This window comes from Homarus americanus, unplaced genomic scaffold (genome assembly GCF_018991925.1).
Source record: "Homarus americanus isolate GMGI-L3 unplaced genomic scaffold, GMGI_Hamer_2.0 scaffold45562, whole genome shotgun sequence".
Taxonomy (NCBI): domain Eukaryota; kingdom Metazoa; phylum Arthropoda; class Malacostraca; order Decapoda; family Nephropidae; genus Homarus; species Homarus americanus.
The window spans coordinates 5,525,453-5,540,561 of record NW_024744839.1 but is presented as its reverse complement, the minus strand read 5'-3'; the positions used below and the strand labels follow the sequence as shown (position 1 = coordinate 5,540,561).

The 15,109-nt window shown below is 35.7% G+C and overlaps 1 protein-coding gene across 3 annotated transcripts in view; it reads left to right on the top strand.

Moving 5' to 3' along the window:
- Positions 1 to 15,109, top strand: part of LOC121878195 — a 71,312-nt gene that overhangs the window by 18,552 nt on the left and 37,651 nt on the right. Inside the window, exons 4-5 of one of the 3 annotated variants that reach the window (XM_042384249.1) lie at positions 1,338 to 1,508; positions 5,080 to 5,163. The exons of 1 other annotated variant lie outside the window; for it this stretch is intronic. In XM_042384249.1, coding sequence (XP_042240183.1) covers positions 1,338 to 1,508; positions 5,080 to 5,163 — 255 coding nt within the window. The remainder of the gene's footprint in view (positions 1 to 1,337; positions 1,509 to 5,079; positions 5,164 to 15,109) is intronic. One more of the 3 variants, XM_042384250.1, reaches the window with a different exon arrangement.

Genomic DNA, 15,109 nt, shown 5'->3' with positions numbered 1-15,109 from the left:
GCTGGTGCTAGGGGCGAGTTATTTGCTGCTAGTAGAGAGCCATTGACACGATGCATGTTGGCCCTGTTTGCTACCATGTCAGTACTGGCACCTAGTAACACCGCTCTGCTATCAGATGTCGTGTTTTAGTGAGTAAGCTTGGTTTTCTGTGATTTTCCCTGAGTATTGATACTAGGCTTCATTTTGTACATCTCGCACTTGAACTAAGTAGCACCATGACTGCTCTCTGGTGGGTAGGTGGAGAAGTGTGCATGCACGGTAGTTTTATTGGCACAACAGTTGATTTAAAACACCTCCAGCCTGGCTGTTTTTACATAATAAAAAATTATAATAATTTAGATAACTGCAAAAGAAAAGTGAAGTAAAAAATGGCAAAGTAATGCAAGTCTACTGTGCTGGACATAGTTCTGTATGTAGAAAATATATCCATCCGTCTATCAACCATATGTCCTTCCCAGCTGGATGAGGTGAACACCATAGAACAAATTCAAACTTCATAAGAAAAGGACAAATAAACCATTCCAAATAAAAGAAAAATAGCTCATATAAAGACATCCATCCTGAACTAATATTGACATAAGATGATTTAGGACTTTTGTATTGCTTGAATACTTCATACCTTAGTTCACTCGCTGACTGATTCGTGAAGGGTTGCTTCTGCCTTTATATACCCATTTACTTTCATACTCCGTTTTTATACACTGTCTGCTGTCTCTTGTTATAGTTAATAAGTACTGTACCTTGATTTTGATAACTCAGTGGCTCAAACAGTCATTTTATAGTGTTTCCTTCAATCTTGTTCCTTCTGCTGCACTACTTTGAATCTTCTTTATCCTTTTAGGATTTATCATATTGACAGAAATCAAGTTTGTATGTTTTTCCTTCGAAGTATGCAAATGTCATCTAATTGATAGTATCACAAGGATTTAAGAGAATATCATGATTTGGGAATTCCATTTCATTTCACTGACCATAGATTCCATTCAGATATTGTATTCCAGTACTAAATGAAAAAGAGAAATGATTAATTAATGATACAAGGGCTAGACTTTTAAAGTTTATGAACAAATGTAAATACGAATGCTGGAAAATTTTCTAAAGTGTTCATGAATGAGATGGATGAAAAGATGTAGGAAGGAGATTACTGTACAGTATGAGTCCCCCCCCTGCCGTTGCAAATTTGTGTAGTGAATATAGACAACATAAATGCCCTTTTGCCAGATACATGGAATACTGTACAGTACTGTATTGTGAAGTGTAGGTTTTTTTATTTTTTTAAATTGAAGAAGGGTCAAGTTACATACAGCATAGTTACTCATTTTTTCTGGTTTGAACAGGATGTTCCTGGCTGGTTGCAAGGTGAAGGAAGTCTTGGGAGTTCATCTGGGACAAGTATGAACTCACTCAGTGTATCCATAACCAGTATGGGCTCCTCCCTCCCTTCACCCTCCCAGCAAGACCCCTATGACTTGGACACCTCATGTTCAGAGGCTATGGAGGAAAGTTGGGTATGTAAATTTACATTTGCCTGTGTTATTTTCAATAATTCGAAAATGCATATTTCAACTAAAAACATTGGTGATGGAATAGATTTTAGGGAACTCATATGCATTAAGACTTGTATGCAGTGATGTTTAGTGAATAGTCACAGCCTGTTAGGCTAATATCTATTACTGTATAGTAAAGTATCTGTCAACCCAAAATTAGGGACTAAGAGGCTTCTATAAAGTGCGTAATCACTTAGATTTGCTACTATTGTATCATGAATATCTGTCCAAAGAAAGTATGTAATAAATGAGACAAATTGCTTCGGTTTGCTTTTTAATAGTTTTTCAAATAGGTACCCATGTATTACCGTAACTTACTTATTATTCTCCAACACGAACAGTGTCTTAGTTTACAACTAAGTTCTGTGTCATCATTCTTGTAAAATCACCATACAATTTACTACTCAAGCTCATGTGAGGACTAGTAGACTCATTACTTACATCACCAAACACAGGGTCTCAAACTGTTGCCTGATTGTCCCATTTCTTTTAATCTTTTTTTCTTTATACAATACAGGGGAACCTCGAGATACAATGGGGTTAGGCACCTGAAAAACCCATCGCTAGGTGAAATATTGTAAATAGGGAGCATTATAACAGCCAGTCCTCAAACACACATGTATCACCGACAACACAATTCCTGCAATACTACTATCAGTACAAAACAAGACTTGCCACATCCTGAAGAATAAGCCTGGTCGTCATCACATGTCCCCTTCGAGGCTAAGGGGATTCCTGTAGGTGGAGATGTCATTGACCCACACAGCCTCTGGGAAGTCTCCAGCTGCTTAGGTGTCAAGCTTCACCTCAGAGACATGGTTGTCTTGGATACTTTGCCCTTCCCAGACATTTTCAGAATTACATTACTCACTTCACATTCACAAAACCGAGCAAAAGCACTTGTCACAAAAACAGAGTGAACGATGGTAACAAGAACAATGATAACGGCCGACACTGCTCACATTTTCAAAACAACAGAGTCAACGCACCTTACAGTCACAAATACCTGTACACAGAAAATTTAACTTCACAGTCACCATAACACAGTTCAATATAAATGTTAGTGCTGTCCTCTCACTATATAAGAAAAAACACCGATGATAAGTACAATGTACGATGCCAGCCGATAATCTTGGAGCCATGAGATGGCAGGTTTATGATCGACAAAGAACGGGTTGGTCGTGTGGCGGTGCATGGATAGGGTTAGATATTGTTTCCTTGTAAAATGTCACCGACTTGACGTAGAAAAATATAATTTGCATTACTGGATTTGTTGCAAGACAGTGATTAATTTGAGTATATACAACCCATAGTTTTCACTAAAGATAAAAAAAATATCCTATCAATGGATTTTTGTGGATTTAGTTTAAGCTAGTTGTTTTGAGCATATATAGCGAGATTGTCTTAATTTATAACCATGGCAACCAAACAAAAAATATATTTAGAATCAAGGATATTTCTTTTCTCAAAAATAAAGCAGATTAGTTGGAGCAATAGCACTTTTTTTTTGAAGATAAAGTTAAGAGGACATTTCCTAAAAAATACTAACACTATACAGGGGGCCCCCTAAGTTCGCAGATTTTTACTTCGCAGTTCTCGGTTACTCGCAGATGACACCCTGGATGTACCCAAGAATGTCTGTAGGTAGTTTTAAAGTTGCTGGCATTTTTGCGGCTGAGACAGGGAGCCATTTGTTCTAGAGACAGTAATTTCCTTAACCTGTACTGTATTGTAAATATGTGTGTGCGTGTGTAGACACACACACACGCACAACCCACACAAATAAATAATGATGGGAAAATACTTTCACAAATAATTAGAAAAAAATTTAATAAAAATGTGACAGTCTATCTTTCAAGTCTGTGCTCTATTACAGTACTGTACTTTATTAAGAGAGCATGGACTTGAGGGTAGACTCACATTTTTAATAAATTTGTTTCGGATTATTTGTGAGAGGATTTTCCCATTATTATTTACAGTACAGTATTTGAATGTGTTTTGTGCATGTGTGTGTCTGTCTACACACACACACGTATGCAGTACAATACTACAGGTAAAATATATAATTGTCCTAAGGGCAACACATAAAGGGAATATACATTTCTTTGTACACAAGTAAAAATTTTATTCGCGGATTTTGCGATTTGCTGCCATTTTGAGAACCTAACCCCCGCGAATTTGGGGGCCCCCTGTACTGGACTAAAACCAAGATATCCTGGTTCCCATGTGACTAAATTGAAATTCAGTAAACTGTAATTGATCATAAATTATTAAACAGAGAGAACAAGTTAAATACTTCTTCAGTATTTAGTTTAGGAATCATACCAAGTTAACATTCAGGGTCCAGGGCTGAGGCAGCAGCCACCCTGCTCACTCTATGACTCAAAGAAAAGAAAATCAGGCAGTAGAAATCCCATTAGATTAAGAGTGAACCATGTATGATCTTTTTTATTGTTATCTTTTGATCTTTTTTTACATTTTTGCAATTGCAAACACAATTTCACAATGTAAAATTACACTAAACACCAGATTTTACACATTGAACATGTATTATTCATTGCAATTGTACAATATTTCAGCTTAGATATGGGTCAGATAGGCCTTTGTGGGCTGGCTTGAGAATGTAACCACCATGTATAACATTGTCTGGACTCAAATGTCAGCCATCACAAATGGTAGGTTTTTTTTTTTTTTTTTTTTACACGGGGATTAGCCCACCTGGGTGCAGGTCACTGACCCACATCAGGGCCCGGGGGGCAAAAATTTAATAATAATAATAATAATTCATAGTAAATAAAATTTATAATAAAAAGTAAAATAAAATATTAATGGTAATAATAATAATAACAACACTGTGATAATAATGAATACAAAGAAATGCAAGAATGAAAAAAAATCAACAGTGAGAAACGCTATATATGTATGTTGTTTTGTCATGTAATAGAAACAATTGAGACCCTACAATTGTGTGTAAATGAGGCAGAAAGTCAGATCAGCAACCTGAGACTTGGTCACAATTTTTGTGATGCTATATGGCAGCAGGGTCCACCATTAGACAACACATTATGCTGCCAATATCTTCCCAGACGGTAGCACCTCCCTGTTCGGTAGCTGCCTACTACCTTTTGGTAAAATATATTATTTTGTTAAGTAGATTTTTGTTGACAGATACTTAGCTGTAGCAGTATTTCAATCAGAATGGAATATAAAAAAAAAGTTTTATGGAAGCTCATGTTTGTAGCTTCATTTAACTGGGAGTTGAAAGAGGTCAGCATTACTTATAAAGCTTCCTTTTATCACCCAGATACAAACTTTGTGTGGCAGGAAGGTGAAAGATCGAATGTTGTTAAAGTTTAAGAAGATATTATAACTGAATGTACTGTATACATGCATGTACTGTATGCCAATAACTAGCTTTGGGGTTATTTTGCTTGACAATTTGCTATATCAGGTGAAGGTGTGCTTTCCTTCCCTCTCATGTTTGTGTTCCAACATATTGGGTATCTTAAGCACTTTAATTACTTTATTTCAGCATTCCATTGAGAGAGAACAGCCAATCTCTCACCCCAGGTGTGAGGACTTGGATACAGCCATTGAAATTGAACACATCTCAAAGGTAGTTCAACACACTAGCTAAAATTTTCTCCAAAAAACATTGCCAGTTATGACTAATGCTTTTGTTTGTATGAGGACCAAGTTTAGATCAGTTTACCTAATAGAAATTTCTACAAGAATTTGCCTGTCAGTTTGTTAGCACTTACAGTTTCAAATACTTTCAGTTGCTGCTTCCAAACTCTCAGTCTCTTAATAATTTTCTTAGGATTACCCTTGATTTATTTGTTTATTTATTTTATCATTTTTAATGGATAATGATGGCAATTCATGGTCATTACTCACTGGAATTTAAAAGAAAATAAGGTCAATTTATTGTATTACACCTGTCTTTATTTTGATATGAAAAATAGGTTTTTCCAGTGTATTTTGATGAGTTTCGAATGAATTTGATATTCATTTCCACCGGAAATAACTTTTTTTTTTTTGGATACCCGACCCCCACCAAACAATCATACCAGAAAAAGTTTGATTTCTTTTTTAGAATAAATAACAAATTATATTACCAACCAACCAAGAAAACCTAACCTAACCTAACCCAACCCATTGTTCAAGCCCCAGACAATTAAAGAACGAAGACGGAGGCCTGGAGCGATGCGTGAGCAGGGGGTCAGACCACCTCCGCCCTAAGTAAACAAATCATGGCGACACTTGTGACCGAGCGAAAGTAATAATCTTGAAAAATGAATATCTTGGTTATCCTTAATATCCGGTGGAAATATCATAGAAGAAAAATATCTTGGAATTGTGTAAACATTACGAGATACATATTTTTAATATGGAAATAAAGACCGGTGTGTACGATAAATTCATCAAAAGTAATAACAAAAATATTTGAATTTTACTATAAATGCCTGATTTACACCATAAAAGTTCAAAGGTCAGGGGGAATAAACAAAGAATAACTCCAATCCCCTGAGGAAACCTCAAGGGTGGACATGTGACTTGGAGAAGCTACCCTACCAGCATATTACTGGTACTTAATCTCATTAGTGAAATTCCCCAAAGATTCACTATCTTCACTTATATCACTGTTACTATGCATGAGAGGGTCATCCTTATCTCCAGAATCAAATGTAACGATATCAGTTTTCTCCTGCATGGAGCACTACACATACTGTAAGCTGATGCTGTATGTCATGACTAAGACGTGGTCTATCCATTAGAATTGGAAAAGAGGCTTACACTGCTTCTAGGCAGTTGCCAGAAGCCTCCACAAAGATGCAAAGCAAATACAAAATATGGAAAATTTAAATTGTACCCACGTGAAACATACTGCAACCGTCGAGAACAGTGTGCCTCTCAGTCCCACAGTTGTTGTAGGAAATATCTGCCAGGGGTTAAAGATCAGGATCATGGGTCATTTGGCCAGTTTTGACTGAGGATTTGAGTGTGATCTTCAACTGACTACCCCTGGATAACTTATGGCATATTCTTTAGATTATTGTCATTGGGATAAAAATTTTATGTCTGCTTTATTCAAGTCGGACTTGCTAAGAGTCATGTTTGACATTTGTAAATGAGTGCAAACATTTAAAGTAGCATTTACCATTGCCATTTGAAGAATTCTAGAATGCACGCTTTGTTTTTCATACCATGGTTTGGTAATAGTACAGGTACACTTGGTAAAAAAAGATACTGTACAGGTGGGGTCTGATGATTTTCCATCTGAACATTCCCATTGTCTCGCGAGGGTTGGTAGGCCTGAATGTGAGATATTTCCTACTTAATTTGGTAGGCCAAAATTAGCTATTTCATTGACAATATTGAATTACTTTTTTACAATATGACTGGACAATGTCAGTATATTTAGATAAGTTAAACTGTATGTTATATTAAATGTTCGTCACACCGTGGACTATAGTGACCATGGAAGTGGATGAGTTGCCACATAGAAATGCATTATATGTTTGTCAGTATTAGTGAATATAGTAAAGGTACAAGATTATTGTGCAACCGAATTTCGAATCTGTGTTTGTATTGCTACTTCACTTTGGGCTAATGCCACTGTCATTCTTTATTCGTATTGGAAAATATACCAAGCTGTTCTGAAACTTCTGAATAGCTCCACAGTTCATATAACATACACATTCTTAATGTAAGATATCAGGAAATGTTGGTAGCACTAATTACGTAAATCACAATATTAGGCTGCTACAACACCGCTCACAATGTGTATTTAACATTGAGAAATGAGACATAGGGTTGCGATCAAGTTTCAAATTGTGCAAGTGTGGCAGCACTAACTCCTGACCCGTTTCAGAGTGCCGAGCATGTGTGGCTGAACCCATACACACGCAGGGCTACCAATGCGAGGAATGCCTTGGGCCTTTTTGAAATAACGGTTGTACCTCTCTAGTCCGGCAACCTCGGGACCTGACCGATGCCGTACCATGGAAATTCACCCTTTTCCTGGATAGATAGTGACTTGTGCTTATGCTTGGAAGCACTAGCACCACTTTCTCTGCATCATGGTCTCTTTGAAGACATATTGAAGGGTTAAATGTCGTATAGTAGCTTGTCAAATTTTGCGAGTTTTTAATTCTTAACGTATTTTATTGGAACACACACAAAAATAAATAAATAAAAATTTTGACGGCGGAAACTTGAATTTCGACGGGTTTGAACGGCCCGCCAACGTGCAGATGACGTGCATAATCGTGTAAACAGCGTCATTTCTCTTATGTACAAAAGATTCATTATTGTTTATTACTGAATGTCATTTTTATTGAATTAATGTTTATGTGTGCAAAATGAGCAATAAATTCATTAATAATACGTAGAATATTAAAACACACGAGGAAATGACACAGCATTGTTTTCGTTGATTACAAAACCAGTGACTGACTGATTCTACATATAAAACTGAAGAAAATAAGACCTTGGCTGTAGCTGTAGTAAAATTAATATGGTTGTTTTAAGTAATCTTATTTAATGTTAATAAATGGAACAATAGAAGTAGCTAACGATAATGGTAAAGAAAAAAGAGAGATGGCGTATGTAAGTGCGCATGCGCACACGTGAAAACATATCGTCATTACTTTACATAAGAATATGAAAGCAACACTAATTTACTGTTCATATATATTTTAATTAATGTTTCTGAATTTGTTTTTATTGAATTAATGTTTGTGTGTGCAAAATTAACAATGCAATTTATTAATAATACGTGGAATATTAGAGGAGACGAGACGGCTGCCGGCATTGTTTATGTTAAAGCTTACAAAACCAGTGACTGATTGGTTCTACATATAAAACTGAAGAAAATAAGACCCTGATTTTAGCTGTAGTAAAATTAATGTAAAAAATTAATATGGTTGTTTGAAGTACCTGTAATGTTATTTAATGTTAATAAATGGAACAATATAAGTAGCTAACCATTAATGGTAAAAAAAAAAGTGAGACTGCTCGTATGTAAGTGCGCACATGTGAAAATATATCGTCATTACTCTACATAAGAATATGAAAGCAACACTTATTTACTGCTCATATATATTGAAGGGTTAAATGTTGTACTCTGTATAGACAAGCAGAGAGAGAGAGAGCAGCCGAACTGCCGGATGTAAACAAACCTTAATTTCCCGCGGCTTTTTTTTTTTTTAAGGGGATTAGCCCACCCGGGCATAGGTCACTGACCCACATTGGGGCCTGAGGGGCAAAAATTTAATACTCCTGTAATAGTAATAATAATTCAGACAAGTAAAAAAAAAAAAACTGCCTATCTACCTATTGGACAAACTAAAATCATTCCGGACCACGGGAGTTTCCGGACCACAGAATGCCGGACTAGAGAGGTACAACCTGTACTTCATTTGTAGTGTCAGTTTGTTTCGCTGTAACGGTAGTTCTTTATACCAGTGTACAGATACGGGTGTGGAGTGAGCGTCTCCCACATTTGAATTTTCACCTGTGTCATCCATATAAACGGTCCCATTGAACTTCATTAATTTTTAAACCACGTTGTTCGTATGCACAGGGGGAAAAAATGCTTGTGTGAAGCGGGCCTTACCTCGGAATATGAGAGCTGCAGCTAGCCTGCCCGGTTTGAAATATTACTGTAGGGTATCATAATTTTTAATTTGTGAATAAGTGGGGGAATGCTTTGCGAATATCAAATAGGGGTGTTAAAATATCAATTGCGGATAAGCAGGGTTGCAAATAGCGAGGGCCTGTAGTATATTTCATCCAGTTATTTATTTTTTTTTATTTTTTTATAAATGTACATAATTTTTTGGGGTACAGTATTTGATAATTCATTCTTATCATCTTATAGATGTGGAAGGATTTGCTGATTCATCTTACATGTTATAGAGTTACAGTTAAAATCATCTTTTCAATAAAGGATGTCTTTTTTTTCCATCCATAAACAGTATTTATTGTGAGATACCATAAGTAAGTTTCTCTTAACTCCTTTGTTGCCCCACAATTGAACTGATATATATACAGCTCCTCCCCGACTTACGACCACCCGCACTTACGACCTGCCTCAGTCGTACCAAAATTTGGTCAAATTACGTATTTTCGAGTTCCAAAGTCAGTACACAGACAAAATTTTTGTTTGTAATTCACTTTAAAATGGCTGGCAAGCTTAAAGGTGAGTGTTTTGTGGTGCTGAGAAGAAAAAGAGACATCCATTTTAGGTTTTCTATGTATTATTAAAGCATTTCCGACTTACGACCTGGATTTGGGTCCCTTACCCCGTCGTAAGTCGAGGAGGAGCTGTATATATGTATGACAGCAATACTATATGTTAAATGGTGTTAATAGAACGTGTGAAAGGAAGAGTGAAATTCATATTTACTATTGTATGTCTTTTGGTGAAATGAATCTCGTGAATTGATAATCAGTCAAGCAGGTATTAACACATTCGGGACCCCACGGAGCACATGCCACCACCACGTACGGTGGGCAGGGCGTGCTCAGCTGATGACAATTCGTGGCAAAAATATTTGCATTCCTTTTTTGTTATTAAGATTATTTTTCCAGCGTATTTATTTATTTATTTTTTAATGTGTATTTCTTCACAAATGATTGCTCTACATTACTTTTGTATAAACAAAGTTGAATCTAACACCTACATACTGTATATAAATATGAGTGAATACCTTGAAGGAGCGAGTAGCGTCCGTGCATTGTAAATCCTTGGGACACACTGATGCTTGCAGGCCCGCAGGACAGTTATCCCAACACCTCATATCCACCACAGTATTTATGCAGCAAGAATGGGAAGACAATGGTGCACTTTTTGAGATTTGAACCATGAAAATCAAGTGATAAATAGACATTTGGTGAGTTTTTCAAGTTGAATAGGAATGCTAACGGGAGTCTTTTGGATGACGAATTATTCATCATTGGCCCGCCAAAGTGTTAATGGCTTTTGTGAGTCTTGCTTTTTCATATCTTCAGCTTGTAGACAGCTGATTTGTAATGCTCTTACTCAAACTTGTGCTCTTGTTCAAGTACCACCAGGAACTTCTATATGGCTGTCCAACTGCTGTATTTTGTGAATGTTCCTCATTACTGTACATGCATTTATTTCTACTGTTTAACCATAAGCTTAAATTATAGTCAGACTTATGTGGTTATTACTAAGTAAATTTGATAAGTTTTTAAATTTTGTGTATTGTAACCGTATTTTCAATATGGCCTGTGTCTGTGAGTATCAGCATTTCTGTACATAAGGTATTTTTTGTTTATACACTCTAATTATCCAAAGTGTCTGAATTTGGTTAGCAAATTTGGGTATTTGGTCATAGTTTTTTTTTTTCCCAAGTAACTCATTAGGAGTGACTTGGATAGTAGCCCAAAACAAACCAAATTGGTATCAAGGCCTGTCCATTACTTTCTGCTTGTTTGCAATGGGCAGGCTCTTACATTGCCTGTGTGACTTTAAGAGCCTTATTAATGCTCTTTTTCTTGTGAGTAGATGGCTCTTCAGGGCTATCAATAGGCTTGTGAGTCTCTTGGGTTTCCTGGGAAGCCATAGTCCAAAGCGGGCACTTGTTAAGACATTTATTATTGTGAAGCACTGTGCACAATAACTGGCACACACTGGATACATGCATCCCAAGGTCAGACAGTTGCACGAGCAGAATTTTCCACCAAATGACAATCCCATATACTGGCAGTATTGTAATCTAAATGTTTAACTTTCATTGGATTTTATTATTGGGGTCGTTTAATCACAAGGAGAAATGCTGAATTTGAACATTTAATATTTTATTCTTTCCATTGGCACCAGATTAAACTCTGGGATACTACACATCAATGTTCCCACAGTTGAGATATTTTGAGTCGGCATCTTGCCACTGCTCTACATAGCAATTCTGTGAGCCATGATAACTAAACACAACATGTACTGTTTTTTTATTTTTAGCTTCCTTCACCACTCTTAATACAGTTCAGTACTGTACAGTAGGGTCGGGATATATCACGAGATAGGGTCCAAGGATGTTCGCTATATACTAAATTGTGGTATATAATTGCATATAATCAATGGGGAAATTAGGGTTAGGTTCTGGAAGCCAATAAAAGTTAATAAACTTGACACAAAATGGCACAGTCTAAAGTTAGCAGAATATAAATTGCATTGCTGGAATCCTTGCAAGACAGCAAATAATTTGAAAATAGACATCATATATTTTGCACGAGATAAAATTTTTAGTCCTTTGTACTAAAATGTACTAATTATTATTAATTTTTTTATGTATTACAAACTATAGTATGCTTATATTCAAATTAATCACAATCTTACAAGAATTCCAGCAATGTTAATTATATTCTCTTAAGTTAATTCATTGACATTTTATAAGAGAAAAACATAAACTCCCCCTATATGACAGATAAATAAATACCACTAGGTAACAGCTGTCTGCTTCGGCCCAGCTGTCATAATAAATCAACTCCTCTCCGACTTCCCGTAAGGGTGACTGTGGTTTTAGACTTAAAATTTTTATCTTATAAAATGTCACAGACTAAAGTTAGCAGAATATAAATTGCATTGCTGGGATCCTTGCAAGACACCGAATAATTTGAATATAGACGTCATATATTTTACACAAGAGTTAAAAGTTTTTCATCTCATAACTTTTGGGCTATTTAGGGAATTTTTAGGAGTGTTTCTGACTTTATACAGTTTTTGGCTTTATGTGAGGTTCCAGGAACATAACCTCACGTAAGTTGTGAGTCTACTGTAAATAAATTTATTGCTATATATAGGAAAATGTCGATAATTTTGGAAGCCGCGATATAAAAATAATCGTTATATAAAGTCGCTATACAGTATATCCCGACCCTACTGTGTGTTGTTTTTAATTTAATTGTCTTCATATACTGACCAGATCCAGTACAAGAGGCCCTGAGATGCTGTGTCAGCAGCACCCCAGGATCTTTGAATGCTGTGGTAGAAAAAGTGTTACAGAATTTTTTGTACCCTATGTAAATCTACATTTTTTTTTCCGCCACTTTGGATTTTGTAAACTGTATCTTTGTAAATTGGGAACTGCTTGTAATAATGTATTATGCAACAAAAAATATTAATGCAGATCTTTTTAAACTGAAAGTTAAACACCAACATTATGATAAGTGGACAAAGGAATGGTAGGATAAGGTGTCCCAGATACTTTATAATTCTTTTTACTAGTCATGACTTTGTGACAATTACTGGCTACAAAAGAAATTCCCAAGCAACTGCAAGTTTTGTTCAGCTGCAATTAGCGAGAAAACAAGACTCTTTTAATATAATAAGCATGTAAAGAATCATCACCTTGAGATACAAATAGAGTAATTTCCAAGTTGAGGTACAGTGGCAGAGGGTTTATTGTACTGGGTTGGCAATCCATTGGACCTGGGTTCAAATCCTCATTGAGGAAGCAATATAATATTGATAGGTAGTGTGAGTCAGTGCTAATAGAATTAACCAGATCCCGTTTTTGCTTATTGGAAAAGCCCACCTGGCTCACTAAACCTGTCTATAATAATACAAGTGCTGTAGTATGACATGGAATGCCAGTTCCAAGTGGCTGATACCCAAGGTTAACTCAAATTTCGTGGTGTGCTTGGCAAGCCTATCTTAATCACAGGATGCCTTGTCAAAGCACACCCTCAAATGTAATTTCCCCATATTATGACAAAGATTAAAAAAGTTTTACATATCAAACACTTTTTCACTCTGTATTCTGTTTTATTTCATTTTTCTATTAGCGAGACTTTTGTTGAGTAAGTTGTATATTAAGTTTATTTTTAGTTGTTTTGTAGAGTTTGTTACGTCAAAGTGTTTTCACTCAAGAATAATAATAGTGAATAGGGGTGTACAGTACTTGTACTTATTTTATGAACTTTTGCATGTTTGTATGCTTCAATACTCACACTTACACTCATGACCAAACCGTCAAACTTGTATGCATGCCCAAACACTGTACTCGTCACCATCATCATCATCAATAATCATAATCATTTTATGGCCTTTTCCATGCTTGTGTGGGTTAGGTAGATAATGGAACCATTGACCACTGATTCAAAACTTGGTCCAGAGACAGACAGTAAGCACCAGCCATAATCAAAGCTGTTTGTTTTTTGAGAAGAGAGATTTCTTATTACACCAAAGAGTTGCTCTTGTTTGCATATAATAAAGTTTATATTAATGTTGTTTTTGCATGTTTAAGTCTTGGCAACTTTATAGTGATAATAAAAACAATCTGTTAACTCTGTTTAGCAAAATATTTAAATGTTTTCACTTTGTGTATATATATATATATATATATATATATATATATATATATATATATACAGGTATATATAATATTTTTTTTTATTTATTTATTTATTTTTTTTTTTTTGAGGGGCAATGCATCTGTGATTCTGTGATAATGGTAACTAAACAACTAGCAGTGTGCATGTAATCTTCTGCAACAGATTTGCTATGTTTTGCTTTTAACACTTATGATTAAATGATATTTTAAGGTACACTGGAAGCTGGCATCTGTACAAGCCTTGAATCACTTGAATGCCTGTTGAGTATTCTTAGTCTCCATTTCTAATGGCTCTGGTCTGGATGTTGAGCACGATGAAGCAGTATACAGTATCAAACATGAGAAAGAATGACTCTTGATACACTCTAGTCATCACACTGTAGAATATACTTTGTTCCTCTGGATTTTTAATGTTTGAGGACCACTATGTAAATATAAAGAATTTTATTTTGAAAATAAAGAGACAAATGTGATGAAAATGAAGTCTCTATACAAGGAAAAGGCCTTTACATGCTGACCAGGGCAAAGGACAAGATGGTGTGTGTGTGTGATAGCTATGTACAGTATACATCATATAGCAAATATCTTACATTCACCAAAACTTGATACAGTATATTGATTTTTAATTTATATCATTATAGTAATGAATTTTAAGAAACATTGTTAAGTTGCCCATTATTGTTTTTTTTTATGTTTGGGTATCCTCTGATTTACACTGTGGTTACATTTTTGAAAACCCCAACACAAACTGAAATATTTTTAATTGGGATCATTATAACATGGGTTTCAATGGGATACTTTCGCAGCCAGTCCGACACCCACATGTATCGCCGAAAATAAAATTCCTACACTAATAAAATAGCTAAAACATAATTAAACTACACTCTCCACATCATTAAGAGCTACATGATCACAGGTAGATTCAATCACCGTGGAACAAAGCGTGGGACTGTAGTGCACCAGGTGACGCTGCGGCTTACAGGTGCAGTGAGAGATACATTCCGTATTCCTCGCGTCAACAAGTTTGGCCGGAGGATGACCATCATTCGTGTGAAATTTTTTTTATCATAAATAGGGAGGTGGTCTTAATACACCACCGTCGTTCAAGCGAAATATTGTAAAGAGGGAAATTGTAAATCTAGGGATACCTGTATTTGTTCTTTGAGTGATCTCCTTATGTGGCTTCCATACCAGTCACTG